At 45.3% G+C, this 16,959-nt stretch overlaps 1 protein-coding gene across 4 annotated transcripts in view; it reads right to left on the minus strand.

Annotated features, from left to right (window-relative positions):
- Nucleotides 1-16,959, minus strand: part of si:dkey-172j4.3 (diacylglycerol kinase delta) — a 288,264-nt gene that overhangs the window by 135,668 nt on the left and 135,637 nt on the right. Inside the window, exon 1 of one of the 4 annotated variants that reach the window (XM_067996770.1) lies at nucleotides 15,989-16,829. The exons of the other annotated variants lie outside the window; for them this stretch is intronic. Coding sequence (XP_067852871.1) covers nucleotides 15,989-16,045 — 57 coding nt within the window. The 5' untranslated portion in view covers nucleotides 16,046-16,829. Of the gene's footprint in view, nucleotides 1-15,988; nucleotides 16,830-16,959 lie in introns of those variants that run through there. 4 annotated transcript variants of the gene reach the window in all.

The raw sequence follows: 16,959 nt of genomic DNA on the forward strand, positions 1-16,959 counted from the left end.
CAGTCGATTCCATTTGACACCTATCACAGTCTATTCCACTACACTCCTATCACAGTCGAAACCATTGCACACCTATCACAGTCTATGCCATTGCACACCTATCACAGTCTATTCCACTACACACCTATCACAGTCTATTCCACTGCACACCTATCACAGTCTATTCCATTGCACACCTACCACAGTCTATTCCACGACACTACGATCACAGTCTATTCCACGACACACCTATCACAGTCTATTCCAAGACACACCTATCACAGTCTATTCCATTGCACACCTATCACAGTCTATTCCATTGCACACCGATCACAGTCTATTCCAATGCACACCTATCACAGTCTATTCCATTGCACACCTATCACAGTCTATTCCATTGCACACCTATCACAGTCTATTCCATTGCACACCTATCACAGTCTATTCCATTGCACACCTCTCACAGTCTATTCCATTGCACACCTATCACAGTCTATTTCACTGCACACCTATCACAGTCTATTCCATTGCACACCTCTCACAGTCTATTCCATTGCACACCTATCACAGTCTATTTCACTACACACCTATCACAGTTTATTCCATTGCACACCTATCACAGTCTATACCATTGCACACCTATCACAGTCGATTCCATTGCACACCTATCACAGTCTATTCCACTACACACCTATCACAGTCTATACCATTGCACACCTATCACAGTCTATTCCATTGCACACCTATCACAGTCTATTCCATTGCACACCTATCACAGTCTATTCCACTACACACCTATCACAGTCTATTCCACGACACACCTATCACAGTCTATTCCATTGCACACCTATCACAGTCTATACCATTGCACACCTATCACAGTCTATTCCACTACACACCTATCACAGTCTATTCCACTACACACCTATCACAGTCTATTCCACTACACACCTATCACAGTCTATTCCACTACACACCTATCACAGTCTATTCCATTGCACACCTATCACAGTCTATTCCATTGCACACCTATCACAGTCTATTCCATTGCACACCTATCACAGTCTATTCCATTGCACACCTATCACAGTCTATTCCATTGCACACCTATCTCACTCCACTCCATTGCACACCTATCACAGTATATTCCACTGCACACCTATCACAGTCTATTCCACTACACACCTATCACAGTCTATTCCACGACACACCTATCACAGTCTATACCACTGCACACCTATCACAGTCGATACCATTGCACACCTATCACAGTCTATTCCACTACACACCTATCACAGTCTATTCCACTGCACACCTATCACAGTCTATTCGACTGCACACCTATCACAGTCTATTCCATTGCACACCGATCACAGTCTATTCCATTGCACACCTATCACAGTATATACCATTGCACAGCTATCACAGTCTATACCATTGCACAGCTATCACAGTCTATGCCATTGCACACCTATCACAGTCTATTCCACTACACTCCTATCACAGTCGAAACCATTGCACACCTATCACAGTCTATGCCATTGCACACCTATAACAGTCTATTCCACTACACACCTATCACAGTCTATTCCACTGCACACCTATCACAGTCTATTCCATTGCACACCTACCACAGTCTATTCCACGACATTACTATCACAGTCTATTCCACGACACACCTATCACAGTCTATTCCAAGACACACCTATCACAGTCTATTCCATTGCACACCTATCACAGTCTATTCCATTGCACACCTATCACAGTCTATTCCATTGCACACCGATCACAGTCTATTCCAATGCACACCTATCACAGTCTATTCCATTGCACACCTATCACAGTCTATTCCATTGCACACCTATCACAGTCTATTCCATTGCACACCTATCTCAGTCCACTCCATTGCACACCTATCACAGTCTATTCCATTGCACACCTATCACAGTCTATTCCACTACACACCTATCACAGTCGATTCCACTACACACCTATCACAGTCTATTCCATTGCACACCTATCACAGTCTATACCATTGCACACCTATCACAGTCTATTCCACTACACACCTATCACAGTCTATTCCACTACACACCTATCACAGTCTATACCATTGCACACCTATCACAGTCTATTCCATTGCACACCGATCACAGTCTATTCCACTTCACACCTATCACAGTCTATTCCATTGCACACCTATCACAGTCTATTCCATTGCACACCTATCACAGTCTATTCCATTGCACACCTATCACAGTCTATTCCACTACACACCTATCACAGTCTATTCCATTGCACACCTATCACAGTCTATTCCATTGCACACCTATCACAGTCTATTCCATTGCACACCTATCACAGTCTATTCCATTGCACACCTATCTCATTCCACTCCATTGCACACCTATCACAGTCTATTCCATTGCACACCTATCACAGTCTATTCCACGACACACCTATCACAGTCTATTCCATTGCACACCTATCACAGTCTATACCATTGCACACCTATCACAGTCTATTCCACTACACACCTATCACAGTCTATTCCACGACACACCTATCACAGTCTATTCCACTACACACCTATCACAGTCTATTCCACTACACACCTATCACAGTCTATTCCATTGCACACCTATCACAGTCTATTCCATTGCACACCTATCACAGTCTATTCCATTGCACACCTATCACAGTCTATTCCATTGCACACCTATCACAGTCCACTCCACTGCACAGCTATCAAAGTCTATTCCACTACACACCTATCAGTCTATTCCATTGCACACCTATCACAGTCTATTCCATCGCACACCTATCACAGTCTATTCCATTGCACACCTATCACAGTCTATTCCATCGCACACCTATCACAGTCTATTCCACTACACACCTATCAGTCTATTCCATTGCACACCTATCACAGTCTATTCCATCGCACACCTATCACAGTCTATTCCACTACACACCTATCACAGTCTATTCCACTACACACCTATCAGTCTATTCCATTGCACACCTATCACAGTCTATTCCATTGCACACCTATCACAGTCTATTCCATTGCACACCTATCACAGTCTATTCCATTGCACACCTATCACAGTCTATTCCATTGCACACCTCTCACAGTCTATTCCATTGCACACCTATCACAGTCTATTTCACTGCACACCTATCACAGTCTATTCCATTGCACACCTGTCACAGTCTATTCCACTACACACCTATCACAGTCTGTACCATTGCACACCTATCACAGTCTATTCCACTACACACCTATCACAGTCTATTCCATTGCACACCTGTCACAGTCTATACCATTGCACACCTATCACAGTCTATTCCACTACACACCTATCACAGTCTATTCCACTACACACCTATCACAGTCTATTCTGCCTCATGTCTGTGAAAGATTGCATCAGTTTAACCAGTCAGCAGTATTTTTCTGTTAAGTCACTGGATGATTTTGCACTTTCCTATAGCCTGTTTCATCTTATCTCTACACTCTGTGTCTAACTTGTGCTGTTCCCGACCTGAGACAAGGGTAAATCACCTCCGTTACACAGAATATACCAGTCATGAGAGTTGACATTGAGACACACATTAACCGCACAGGACTGGACAGGGTAAATCACCCTCTTTACCTGCTATGTGCTGTTTAATAGCTGAATTCATCTGCCACAATTCTCAGCAGTCTCACAGCAAAATAAATTGCCGTTTCTCTCATGCTGCAGTATTCACCGTTTTGTACAGAGACCCAATCCAAAGTATCGTTCCTGAGAAATGCAGTAGGCAGAGAGAGGCGGTGACATCGGCAGTGGAATGGGAGATAAAACACAGCCTTGGCACTTTGCCAGAGCACAGTAAAAGTGCTGATTGGAGTAACTGACTGGGTTAAAATAAAACAGCTGGACTATGTCTCCCATCACTGGGGTTAATGACTGACTGCACAGTGACATTGATGGACCCAGGAAATGATTCACTCAGAGGGGTAGCTCTTGACTTTGTGCGATAGTGTTAAACGGGAGATAGCGAATTGGCAGCCACTTTTACATCTCTCCTGATTTTTATCTCTGTTGAAGTCAATGGAAATCAAAATGGTGAGAGGTGTAAAACAGGCAGCTGATCCGCTATCAGTCGCTTCACACTATAGACAACGTCAAGGTCTACCAGTATATGTCTGTACTGGGTGGAACTAAACCAAAACCAAAAAGAGGCAAAGACCAAACCCCTTTCAATTACTGCTGAACAACTCACTAGTTTGAAGAATGCTTGAGCTCAGATCAGCCTTTGTTTAAGTGTTGATAATTAGATTTCTGTCCTTGTCTAATTTGATGTGGAGATGCCGGTGATGGACTGGGGTTGACAATTGTAAACAATTTTACAACACCAAGTTATAGTCCAGCAATTTTATTTTAAATTCACAAGCTTTCGGAGGCTACCTCCTTCGTCAGGTGAACGAAGGAGGAAGCCTCCGAAAGCTTGTGAATTTAAAATAAAATTGCTGGACTATAACTTGGTGTTGTAAAATTGTTTACACTTGTCTAATTTAATCACCCATTCAGAGACAAACTCCAAACAGACCCAACAGACACTGAGAAACAACATCTTAACTGATACAGGACATTATTTTCCACCGTGCATTAATTTTGACAGAAAAGGGGAGACATAAGTAACCGAGGGTGCAGAACGGGTGTCAGGTTCGAATGGGCCATTCATCTCCCCCCTCCCCCCCCCCCCCGAACCGTGACTCTCAGCCCTGCAGCCATCCTAAAACATTCCTGCTCAGTAATCGTGAGAAGCTCACATGGAATTACCTGGGAGAGATGAGAAGAGAAACGGGAGCATTGAACTCCAGGTCAGGCATGGTGAGAAGGCAGCTGAAAGCAATTCACTGGCACAAAGTGCAGATGCTGGGTGCGTCTTGGTGCAGCAGGAAGAGGAGGAGAGGAATGTGGAAGATAACAGGAGACACATCACTCGCAAAGTTAATGACCCCAGATGGCATTGGACTTCCTGGAGATTAGAGAGCAGCAGGGGCTTGGTGCTGTGGGCCAACTCTTTGTATTTATTCTTGGGACAGTGCTTATTGCCCGCTCCTTGATACCCTCATGGCATTGAGTCATAAGAGGTGATCTTAACTTGCTCCGTCTGGCAGAAACTGGGCAGAATGGGATCCAAGCGGTGGGCTTACCAATCTTTGCCCACCCTGCGGGCATTTTAGCACCTCTGTTTTCTTGGGCAGTGGGAGTCCTGAGGTCATGAAAGGCGATATATAAAATGCAAGTCTTTCTTTTAGTTGGTGTCTATTGCAGTGGATGTAAGTGAAGTTTGTGGCAAAACAAGGCGATTGGGTGACAGAGTGCGTGTCCCCTGTGGGTGAGGGCAGAGGTCACCTTCTCTGTCACTGTTCATGCAGTGCAGTTGGTGGGTTGTCTCTGCACCTCTTGGTTAGGGTCCGTTCCCCTAGTGGTTATGGTATTGGTCTAGCAATCTGGAAGTGGTGTGTTTAAATCCTGCCATGGCAACTTGCCAAATGAAATAAATCATGAAAGCTGCTGATTTGTTGTAAAAAGCCCAGGTCACATCCTTTAAGAGAAAGGAAACCTGTCACCCCTACCTGGTCCCGCCTCGGCGTTACTCCAGTCCCACGCTACAGGGGGAAATGCGAGCCCCTCGCCTGGGAGCTGTGTTAGGAGGCCCGGTTCATTTTAACGGCTGGGCCTCATTCACATTCTGCTGGCCAGCTGCCTGCTCGAAACAAGCATTCAGGAGCTGGCTTTGGGCCAATGAAGATTGGGTGGTCCATAGGCCTCTAGTCATATCAGAGGCAGGAGGGGGTTTTCCAGAGGGTTCCGTGGGTTGGAAAGGAGGGAAGCTCAGGGCGGCAGCTGCCCAAACTTTCTTTGTGAGGCACGATAAACATAATGACAAGTTTTGAACATACCTGAGGGAGTCTCAGCGGCAGACACTCCACTCAGGAGACTTAAAATGACATTGGGGTCCTAATAAAAGAAAGACTTGTATTTATACAACGTTATTCACGACTTCAGGACATCCCAAAGCATTTTCTAGCCAATAAAGTACTTTTGAAGTGTAGTCACTCTGGTAATGTGGGAAATGCGGCATCTAATTTGCGCACAGTAAGCTCCCACAAACGGTAATGTGATAATGACCAGATCCTCTGTTCTAGTGATGTTAGTTGAGGGATCAATACAGGCCAGGACACCGGGGAGAACTCTCCTGCTCTTCTTTGAATAGTGCCATGAAATAGTCCACCTAAGAGGGCAGACAGGGCCTCGGTTTAACATCTCATCTGAAAGACAGCGCCCCTAACAGTGCAGCACTCCCTCAGTACTGCACTGAAGTGTCAGCTTAGACTCTGTCTCTGGAGTGGGACTTAAACCCTGACCTTCTGTCTGAGAGGTGAGAGTGCTACCAACTGAGCCACAGCTGGGCCAAGCACTGCAAGTTTCACCAGCTCTATCAGTACCCAAAGATACAGAATGTCACTGACTCTACTCACGTAGTTATTCATGCTCCACCCAAAAAGCTGATAGTTTACTGAAGTAGGAATTCCCTGATCCCAAGTTCCAGGCAGGGAAACTGCTCTTACAAGGAGCACAGATTGGAGACAGGACCACCTCAATGTAGCTCCCAATTCGCACTCCCAATGAGCAGAGCTTTCCCCTGTTGGAGTTGTGATCACCCCGAATATTCTATCAATGTGCAAATGGTAAGCATTAGCGCCTCCCCCAGGCAGTAATGCAGCTCAGTACGGCCTTCCAAGCATTTCATTCTGATGCAATCAATTGTGAAGGAGAAGGAAGGATGGACCATTGGCTCCTCGGAGAGAGAGATTACGGGGCGCAACCAGTTATTTTTTATTTCATAACATACTTTATTTCATCGAATTTAAAGGTACTCACAGTTCAAAGTAAATATCACACTTCCAAAACAGTACATTTCAAACGAAGAACACTATAGATCGTACACAAAGTGATCTCATCATTACAATTCAAACACCGTATTTCTTATGACTCCTGGAGTACAATACAAGGTGGGGTGACCTTACACGGTGGCCTTTCCCCATAGAGCCTTTGCATAGGTCGCACCTCACCTCAGTGCGTCCGTAGCACATACTCCTGGACCTTGGAGTGTGCCAGTCGGCAACACTCGGTCCTGGACAGCTCCTTCAGCTGGAAGACCAGCAGGTTTCGGGCGGACCAAAGGGCCTCCTTCACCCAGCTGATTTTTTTAAATTTCAAGATATACTTTATTTCATAGAATTTAAAGGTAGAAGGATTGACAAGACAGGCTGTCCTTTTAAGTATTTGAGATGTAGCTGCACCTTTAGGTCCTGATGGTCCTCTCAGTTAGAGTTTCCACAGGAATACACAGGACAGGTTTAGCCAGTCTCTCTGTGCTATTACATAAGGGGCAGAGCGTGGTTCCTCTGGGATTAATAGATGACAGCAGGAAATCCATATCCTTCCACACCCTAATTGTTTTCTTCAGCACCATTCTGCCCTTAACTTGAGCACATAATCCAGGCTGACCCTTCAATGTAGTACTGAGGGAGTGCTGCACTGTCAGAGGTGTCGTCTTTCGAATGAGACGTTAAACTAAGGCCCCGTCTGCCCTCTCAAGTGGGACATAAAGATCCCATGGCCACTATTTGAAGAGCAAGGGAGTTCTCCCCGATGTCCTGGCCAATATTTATCCCTCAAACAACATCACTAAAACACATGATCTGGACATTATCACATTGCTGTTTGTGGGATCTTGCTGTGTGCAATTTGGTTGCCGCGTTTCCTACATTACAACAGTGACTGCGCTTCAAAAATACTTAATTGGGTGTCAAGCGCTTTGGGACGTTCCGAGGTCATAAAAGGTGCTACGTAAATGCAAGTTCTTTCTTTATATTGGGAGTGCTATCCATTGTCACTGCAGATATAGGCCAAAAAAAACCCAATGTATTGTCCCCACATTCTACTACAGGTTGCCCATGGGGAAAATGATGAAATAATCTGCCCTGGGGACTAGCTGTACGTTGCAGAGTGACTGATGTAACTGTTGTTTCGCTGCGGCAGCTTGGAATATGCCTGAGGCAAGGACGTTCAGGGCTGCTGTGGGGAGCTTGACAATGCAGTCCCTGGTCAGAGGTCAGAGAGCTAAATCCTGTATTAGGCTCCCTAGTGAAGGGAAGGCGAAGAGGGTTTATCCTGCCAACATACCAAGATAGCAGTGCGTCTGCCTGTAAATATGGCTCCCTGTGTAAGGGTGGGTGTGATTAGTGATGCAGTCTGACTTGCCTCCCGGTCTTTTTTTGTGTATTTTTAATTATAATTGTAGCAACTAAAAATGTGGCATCCATCCTTGGGCAGGAAGCTCCAAAAATAACTTGACCAGAAATAACCCTGAAAATACCAGCTAGCAGCAATCCAAAGACAGACTGTGGAAACTGCTTCAAACACAGTCATTCCCCTTTTAAATGCCAACTTCCTGCCAGCCAGGTTGTGCTGCTTGAAATGGGTGAGCTCAAGCACGATCACCATCCTGAGGGGAAATTCAGAAAATTGCACGAGCGCACATCACAACAACAACAACAACAACAAAACTTGCATTTATATAGCACCTTTAACATAGTAAAATGTCCCAAAGCGCTTCACAGGAATGTAATCAGATAAAAATTGACATCGAGCCAAATAAGGACAATTACAAAGGAATGAGGCCGGAATTGGCTAAAGTGGACTGGGTAAACAGATTAGATGGTATGATGGTGGATAAGCAGTGGCAAATATTTAAAAAGATATTTTATGACTCACAACAAAAATATATCCCTGTGAGGAGGAAAGACTCCACAAAATGGGTGAACCAACCATGGCTAACTAAGGAAGTAAAGATGGTATCAGGTTAAAAGAAAAAGCATACAACATGGCAAAGATTACTGGTAAGCCCGAAGATTGGGAAAACTTTAAAAACCAGCAAAGGATGACTAAAAGAATAATGAAGAGGGAGAAAATAAATTATGAGAGTAAACTAGAAAGAAATATAAAAACTGACAGTAAAGGCTTCTACAAGTATATAAAAAGGAAGAGGGTAGCTAAAGTAAACATGGGTCCCTTAGAGGATGAGACTGGGGAAATAATAATGGAAAACAAGGAAATGGCAGAGGAATTGAACAGATATTTTGTATCTGTCTTCACAGTAGAAGACACTAATAACATAACAATAATAGTAGAAAATCAAGGGGCAAAGGGGAGGGAGGAACTAAAAACAATCACGAGAGAAAAAGTACTAGGTAAACTAATGGGTCTAAAGGCTGACAAGTCCCCTGGACCTGATGGCTTGCATCCGAGGGTCTTAAAGGAAGTGGCTACAGAGATAGTGGATGCATTGGTTGTAATCTTCCAGAATTCACTAGATTCTGGAAAGGTCCCAGTGGATTGGAAAACCGCAAACGTAACACCCCTATTCAAGAAGGGAGTGAGACAGAAAGCAGGTAACTATAGACCAGTTAGAGTAACATCTGTCATTGGGAAAATGCTAGAATCCATTATTAAGGAAGTAGTAGCAGGACATTTGGAGACTCATAATACAATCAAAGAGAGACAACATGGTTTTACGAAGGGGAAATCATGTCTGACAAATTTACTTGAGGAAGTAACGGACAGGGTGGATAAAGGGGAACCAATGGATGCAGTATATTTGGATTTCCAAAAGGCATTTGATAAGGTGCCACATAAAAGATTACTGCACAAGATAAGAGCTCATGGTGTTGGGGGTAATATACTGGCATGGACAGAGGATTGGCTAACTAACAGAAAACAAAGAGTCAGGATGACAATCTGTAACTAGTGGGGTGCCGCAGGGCTCGGTGCTGGGGCCTCAACTATTTACAATATATATCAATGACTTGGATGAAGGAACAGAGTCTTGTGGCCAAATTTGCTGATGATACAAAGATAGGTGGAAAAGCAAGTTGCGATGAGGACACAAAGTGTCTGCAAAGGGATATTGACAGGTTAAGCGAATGGGCAAAAATTTGGCAAATGGAATATAATGTGGGAAAACGTAAAGTCATCCACTTTGGGAGGAAAAATAAAAAAGCAAAATATTATTTGAATGGAGAAATACTACAAAATGCTGCGGTACAGAGGGATCTGGGTGTCCTCGTACATGAAACAGAAAAAGTCAACATACAGGTGCAGCAGATAATCCAGAAGGCAAACGGAATATTGGCCTTTATTTCTAGGAGGATGGAGCATAAAAGCAGGGAAGTCATGCTACAACTGCACAGGGTGCTGATGAGACCACACCTGGAGTACTGCGTACAGTTCTGGTGCCCTTATTTAAGGAAGGACATACTTGCGTTGGAGGAAGTTCAGAGAAGGTTCACTAGGTTGATTCCGGGTATGGAAGGGTTTTCTTATGAAGAAAGATTGAACAGGTTGGGTCTATACTCATTGGAGTTTAGAAGAATGAGAGGAGATCTTATTGAAACATACAAGATTCTGAGGGGACTCGATAGGGTAGATGCTGAGAGGATGTTACCCCTCATGGGGGAATCTAAAACTAGGGGGCATAGTCTCAGAATAAGGGGTCGCCCGTTTAAGATGGAAATGAGGAGGAATTTCTTCTCCCAGAGGGTTGTGAATCTTTGGAATTCTTTACCCCAAAAAGCTGTGGAGGTTGAGTCATTGAATACATTCAAGGCTGAGTTAGATAAATTTTTGATCAGCAAGGGAGTCAAAGGATATGGGGAAAAGGCGGGAAAGTGGAGTTGAGGTAAAAATCAGATCAACCATGATCTCATTAAATGGCGGAGCAGGCTCGAGGGGCCGAATGGACTACTCCTGCTCCTATCTCTTATGGTCTTATGTTCTTATAGGATAGGTGAAAGAGGTAGGTTTTAAGGAGCATCATAAAGGAGGAGAGAGAGGTGGAGAGGTGGAGAGGTTTAGGGAGGGAACTCTAGAGCTTAGGCCGACATGGCTGAAAGCAGGGCCAACGGTGGGGCAAAGGAAGTGGGGGAGGCACAAAAGGCCAGAACTGGAGGAGCGCAGAGATCTCGGAGGGTTGTAGGGCAGGAGGAGGTTACAGAGATAGGGAGGGGCGAGGCCATGGAGGGCATCTGATTACAATAGATTATAATATCACAATTAAGTTCTCCCCTACCTTTGCTGAGTGCTCTTAAAGTCTACTTCAAGATTAGATTGGATAGGTCGGCTTCCACTTGATTTTCCTTTCAGCAAGTTGATGAGGCTAAGTCTGGCCTCCTCATCAAATTGATGATGTTAAGTCAGCGTACCACATGATCTTCAGCTAACAGTGTATAAAGATACAGCTCGTACAACGGTTCAAGATAGAAGATCCCCTGCAGGGTGCAGACTAGATTCGTCCAGGTGGACATAAATGCAAGCAGGAGCCGAACGCCTGTGTAGTCGTAAGAAGTGAAGAAGTCTGCAGAAGGCAGCATCCACGGGATCCAAGGGGATGGGGGCCGAGAGGACCGCGAGAGGCCGGGTCACGAGCTCTACCTACGTGGAAGCGGGTAATATATCTCCAGTTTCCATTCTGTAAACTGCTGCTTAAATACTGAGTGTATTAAACTGTTGTTTGCAATAAAGTACTTGCCACTATAACCAATTAGTGTCAACTCAAATCTTTCGGAACTGGGAAGTAAACAGAGGAGCAGGGGCTCCCCAATTTCCCTTCCCCCACCCCGTGCCAATTCTGCTGTAGTACCATCACCGTTGGCACCTGGGAAATATCCCTTCATGTGAGAGGTACTATACCATATCATACCATACCTGATACCTTGCCATACCTGATACCATACCACACTAAACCATACCACACTAAACCATGCCATACCTGATACCATACCACACTAAACCATGCCACACTAAACCATGCCACACTAAACCATGCCACACTAAACCATGCCACACTAAACCATGCCACACTAAACCATGCCACACTAAACCATACCATACCTGATACCATACCACACTATACCATACCACACCATACTATACCACACCATGCTATACAATACTATACCATACCACTGTATATACTATACTCTACTATGCTATACCATAATACTATACCACACAATACTATAGCACAGTATACTACACTGTACTATTCTACACCATATTGCACAATACTATACACTATACTATATCGCACTATGCAATACTACAGTATACAGTACTATATGATACCACACTATACCATGATATATTATGCGATACCATACTATAATATACTATAGTACACCACACCACTATAGTATGCTCTACTAACTATACGATACACTATGTTACACCATGCTATATTATACCATGCCATGATGCAGTGTTGGGTGTGTAGTGACTTGCAAGTGGAAACAACAACAACAGCTCATATTTATATCGCACCTTTAACATAATAAAATGTCCCAACACACTTTACAGGAGTGTAATCAGAATTTTAAAATGGAGTCAATGTAGGTCAGTGAGCACGGGTGATGGGTGAACGAGGCTTGGTGAGAGTTAGGATATGGGCAGCAAGAGTTTTGGATGAACTCAAGTTTATGGAGGGTGGAAGATGGCAGGCCAGCCAGGAGAGCATTGGAATAGTCGAGCCTGGTAACAAAGGCATAAATCAGGGTTTCAGCAGCAGTTGGGCTGAGGCAGGAGTGGAGACGGGCAATGTTATGGAGGTGGAAGTAGGCGGTCTCAGTGATTATTTTTATTATTCGTTCATGGGATGTGGGCGTCGCTGGCAAGGCCGGCATTTATTGCCCAAACAAAATTGCCCTTGAGAAGGTGGTGGTGAGCCGCCTTCTTGAACCGCTGCAGTCCGTGTGGTGACGGTTCTCCCACAGTGCTGTTAGGAAGAGAGTTCCAGAATTTTGACCCGGCAACGATGAAGGAATGGCGAAATATTTCCAAGTCAGGATGGTGTGTAACTTGGAGGGGAACGTGCAGGTAGTGTTGTTCCCATGTGCCTGCTGCTCTTGTCCTTCTAGGTGATAAAGGTTTCGGGTTTGGGAGGTGCTGTGGAAGAAGCCTTGGCGAGTTGCTGCAGTGCATCCTGTGGATGGTACACACTGCAGCCACTGTGCGCCGGTGGTGAAGGGAGTGAATGTTTAGGGTAGTGGATGGGGTGCCAATCAAGCAGGCTGCCTTGTCCTGGATGGTGTCGAGCTTCTTGAGTGTTGTTGGAGCTGCACTCATCCAGGCAAGTGGAGAGTATTTCATCACACTCCTGACTTGTGCCTTGTAGATGGTGGAAAGGCTTTGGGGAGTCAGGAGGTGAGTCACTCGCCACAGAATATCCAGCCTCTGACCTGCTCTTGTAACCACAGTATTTATATGGCTGGTCCAGTTAAGTTTCTGGTCAATGGTGACCCCCAGGATGTTGATGGTGGGGGATTCGGCGATGGTAATGCCTTTGAATGTCAAGGGGAGGTGGTTAGACTCTCTCTTGTTGGAGATGGTGATTGCCTGGCACTTGTCTGGTGCGAATCTTACCTGCCACTTATCAGCCCAAGCCTGGATGTTGTTCAGGTCTTGCTGCATGCGGGCATGGACTGCTTCATTATTTGAGGGGTTGCGAATGGAACTGAACACTGTGCAATCATCAGCGAACATCCCCATTTCTGACCTTATGATGGTGGGAAGGTCATTGATGAAGCAGCTGAAGATGGTTGAGCCTAGGACACTGCCCTGAGGAACTCCTGAAGCAATGTGCTGAGGCTGAGATGATTGGCCTCCAACAACCACTACCATCTTCCTTTGTGCTAGGTATGACTCCAGCCATGGGAGAGTTTTCCCCCTGATTCCCATTGACTTCAATTTTACTAGGGCTCCTTGGTGCCACACTCAGTCAAATGCTGCCTTGATGTCAAGGGCAGTCAATCTCACCTGACCTCTGGAATTCAGCTCTTTTGTCCATGTTTGGACCAAGGCTGTAATGAAGTCTGGAGTTGAGTGGTTCTGGCGGAACCCAAACTGAGCATCGGTGAGCAGGTTATTGGTGAGTAAGTGCCGCTCAATAGCACTGTCAACGACACCTTCCATCACTTTGCTGATGATTGAGAGTAGACTGATGGGACGGTAATTGGCCGGATTGGATTTGTCCTGCTTTTTGTGGACAGGGCATACCTGGGCAATTTTCCACATTGTCGGGTAGATGCCAGTGTTGTAGCTGTACTGGAACAGTTTGGCTAGAGGCACGGCTTGTTCTGGAGCACAAGTCTTCAGCACTACAGCCGGGATGTTGTCGGGCCCCATAGCCTTTGCTGTATCCAGTGCACTCAGCCGTTTCTTGATATCACGTGGAGTGAATCAAATTGGCTGAAGACTGGCTTCTGTGATGGTGGGAATACCGGGTGGAGGCCGAGATGGATCATCCACTCGGCACTTCTGGCTGAAGATGGTTGCAAACGCTTCAGCCTTGTCTTTTCACTCACGTGCTGGACTCCGCCATCATTGAGGATGCAGATGTTTACAGATCCTCCTCCTCCCGTTAGTTGTTTAATTGTCCACCACCATTCACGACTGGATGTGGCAGGATTGCAGAGCTTTGATCTGATCCGTTGGTTGTGGAATCGCTTAGCTCTGTCTATAGCATGTTGCTTCCGCTGTTTAGCATGCATGTAGTCCTGAGTTGTAGCTTCACCAGGTTGGCACCTCATTTTTAGGTACGCCTGGTGCTGCTCCTGCCATGCTCTTCTACACTCCTCATTGAACCAGGGTTGATCCCCTGGCTTGTTGGTAATGGTAGAGTGAGGAATATGCCGGGCCATGAGGTCACAGATTGTGCTGGAATACAATTCTGCTGCTGCTGATGGCCCACAGTGTCTCGTGGATGCCCAGTTTTGAGCTGCTAGATCTGTTCTGAATCTATCCCATTTAGCACGGTGGTAGTGCCACACAACACGGTGATGACGAGGATATAGGGTCAGAAGCTCAGCTCAAGGTCAAGTAGGACGCCAAGGTTGTGTACAGTCTGGTGCAGCCTAAAACTGGCCAGGGGGCCAGGGAGGGGATGGAACATCACCACAGGTGGCAGTTTTCACACTTAAATCCATGTGCTTGCAGTCCCCCTCCCCCAACAACCAGAGGCCATTCACCTCTGCTGCAGTATAACTCCAGCTTTAGTCTGTGTGAAATCTCCCAGCGTTCCTTGTGCACGGTACACTGCAAAGAAGAGAGATGATCAGCTTTACTCAGTGCTTGTTTTTAAATCTTGTGGTAATCATATGTTATCTATAAAATGGCAGGTAGGTGAAAGGGATTTGGGCTAAGCGTAGATTGCTGTCCTGTGACTCCGATGAGGTTTGTAAAGAGCTGATGTTCCTGTTCGCTGGGTGAAGTCGTCTTTTGAATTGTGCCTGGATTAAGGCCTTAAAATATCCTCCTGCTGATTGCCTGTTCCAAATTCCTCTAAGTCACTTCACAAAAACCATGGGTCCAGTCAGTGAGACAGAAATACCTTTAAACATTTGAATCGCCAACTCCATCATTTAAATCTGGAGGCTCCTTTGCTCACCTTGGACCCTCTGACATTACGGGGCTGTGATCTGCACAACGGCTGGTGCCTTTCAACAGAACTGAAGAAGATGTCCACCAATGGACAATCAGTTCAGACACATTCATAGAGTTGACACAGTCTCACCAACTCTCCGGGCTCCTCTTCCAACCTTTAAATTCATGCTTCAAAGATCTCCCTATTACTCCCTCAAACGTATCACCTTTCAGACACTACTCTACAACCCCTTCCCATATCTTGGTGTGTGTTAAAATACACCTGAGAGTGCCGTTATAAAACAGCAAAGTGAAATATTAACATCTTATGCTCCTTTTACGTCCTGGTTCTTCATCAATCAACTCTGCACCTGGCACAAGTAAAAGCATTTTCAGAATTGATGGACACCAGTTCCTTTCCATTGCTTAATTATTCCTTCCCAAAAAAAATAAAAAGCAAAACTCCGAACCTGTAAACTCGAGAGTCTATGTTGTCCTTCCAGGAGCTGGTGGGTGCTCTCCGACATCAGTCAGAAACATTTCATCCTCTCAGACCCCTTGAATCAGCAGTGATTGGGTCAAATCCTTCAGAAAATGTGTCTCTTGTGTGTGTGTGTGTGTGTGTGTGTGTGTGTGTGTGTGTGTGAGAGAGAGAGAGAGAGAGAGAGAGAGAGAGAGAGAGTATGTGTATGTGAGAGAGAGTGTGTGAGAGAGAGTGTGTGAGAGAGAGTATGTGTATGTGAGAGAGAGTGTGTGAGAGAGAGTATGTGTATGTGAGAGAGAGTGTGTGAGAGAGAGTATGTGAGAGTGTGTGAGAGAGAGTGTGTGTATGTGAGAGTGTGTGAGAGAGAGTATGTGAGAGAGTGTGTGAGAGAGAGTATGTGAGAGAGAGTGTGTGAGAGAGAGTATGTGTATGTGAGAGAGAGTATGTGTATGTGAGAGGCTGTGTGAGAGTGTGTGAGAGAGAGTGTGTGAGAGAGAGTATGTGTATGTGAGAGAGAGTGTGTGAGAGAGAGTGTGTGAGAGAGAGTATGTGTATGTGAGAGAGAGTGTGTGAGAGAGAGTATGTGTATGTGAGAGAGAGTGTGTGAGAGAGAGTGTGTGTATGTGTGTTATCTGAAGGCAGGGTGCTCTGTGGGTGTGTGTGACTCTATCTGTAGCTAGAGTGCTCTGTGTATGTGTGTGACTCTATCTGGAGGCAGAGTGCTGTGTGTGTGTGTGTGTGTGACTCTATCTGGAGGCAGAGTTGTGTGTGTGTGACTCTATCTGGAGGCAGAGTGCTGTGTGTGTGTGTGTGACTCTATCTGGAGGCAGAGTGCTGTGCAAGGAATTGAAAAGACTACTTTACAAAATTCCCAGCCCTGGATCTCTGAGCCAATAGACTTCCACATAAACCAAAGGGGGCTGGGCCTATGCACCTAAGTCTTGGGTAATGAGGAAG

This window comes from Heptranchias perlo, chromosome 15 (assembly GCF_035084215.1).
Source record: "Heptranchias perlo isolate sHepPer1 chromosome 15, sHepPer1.hap1, whole genome shotgun sequence".
Taxonomy (NCBI): domain Eukaryota; kingdom Metazoa; phylum Chordata; class Chondrichthyes; order Hexanchiformes; family Hexanchidae; genus Heptranchias; species Heptranchias perlo.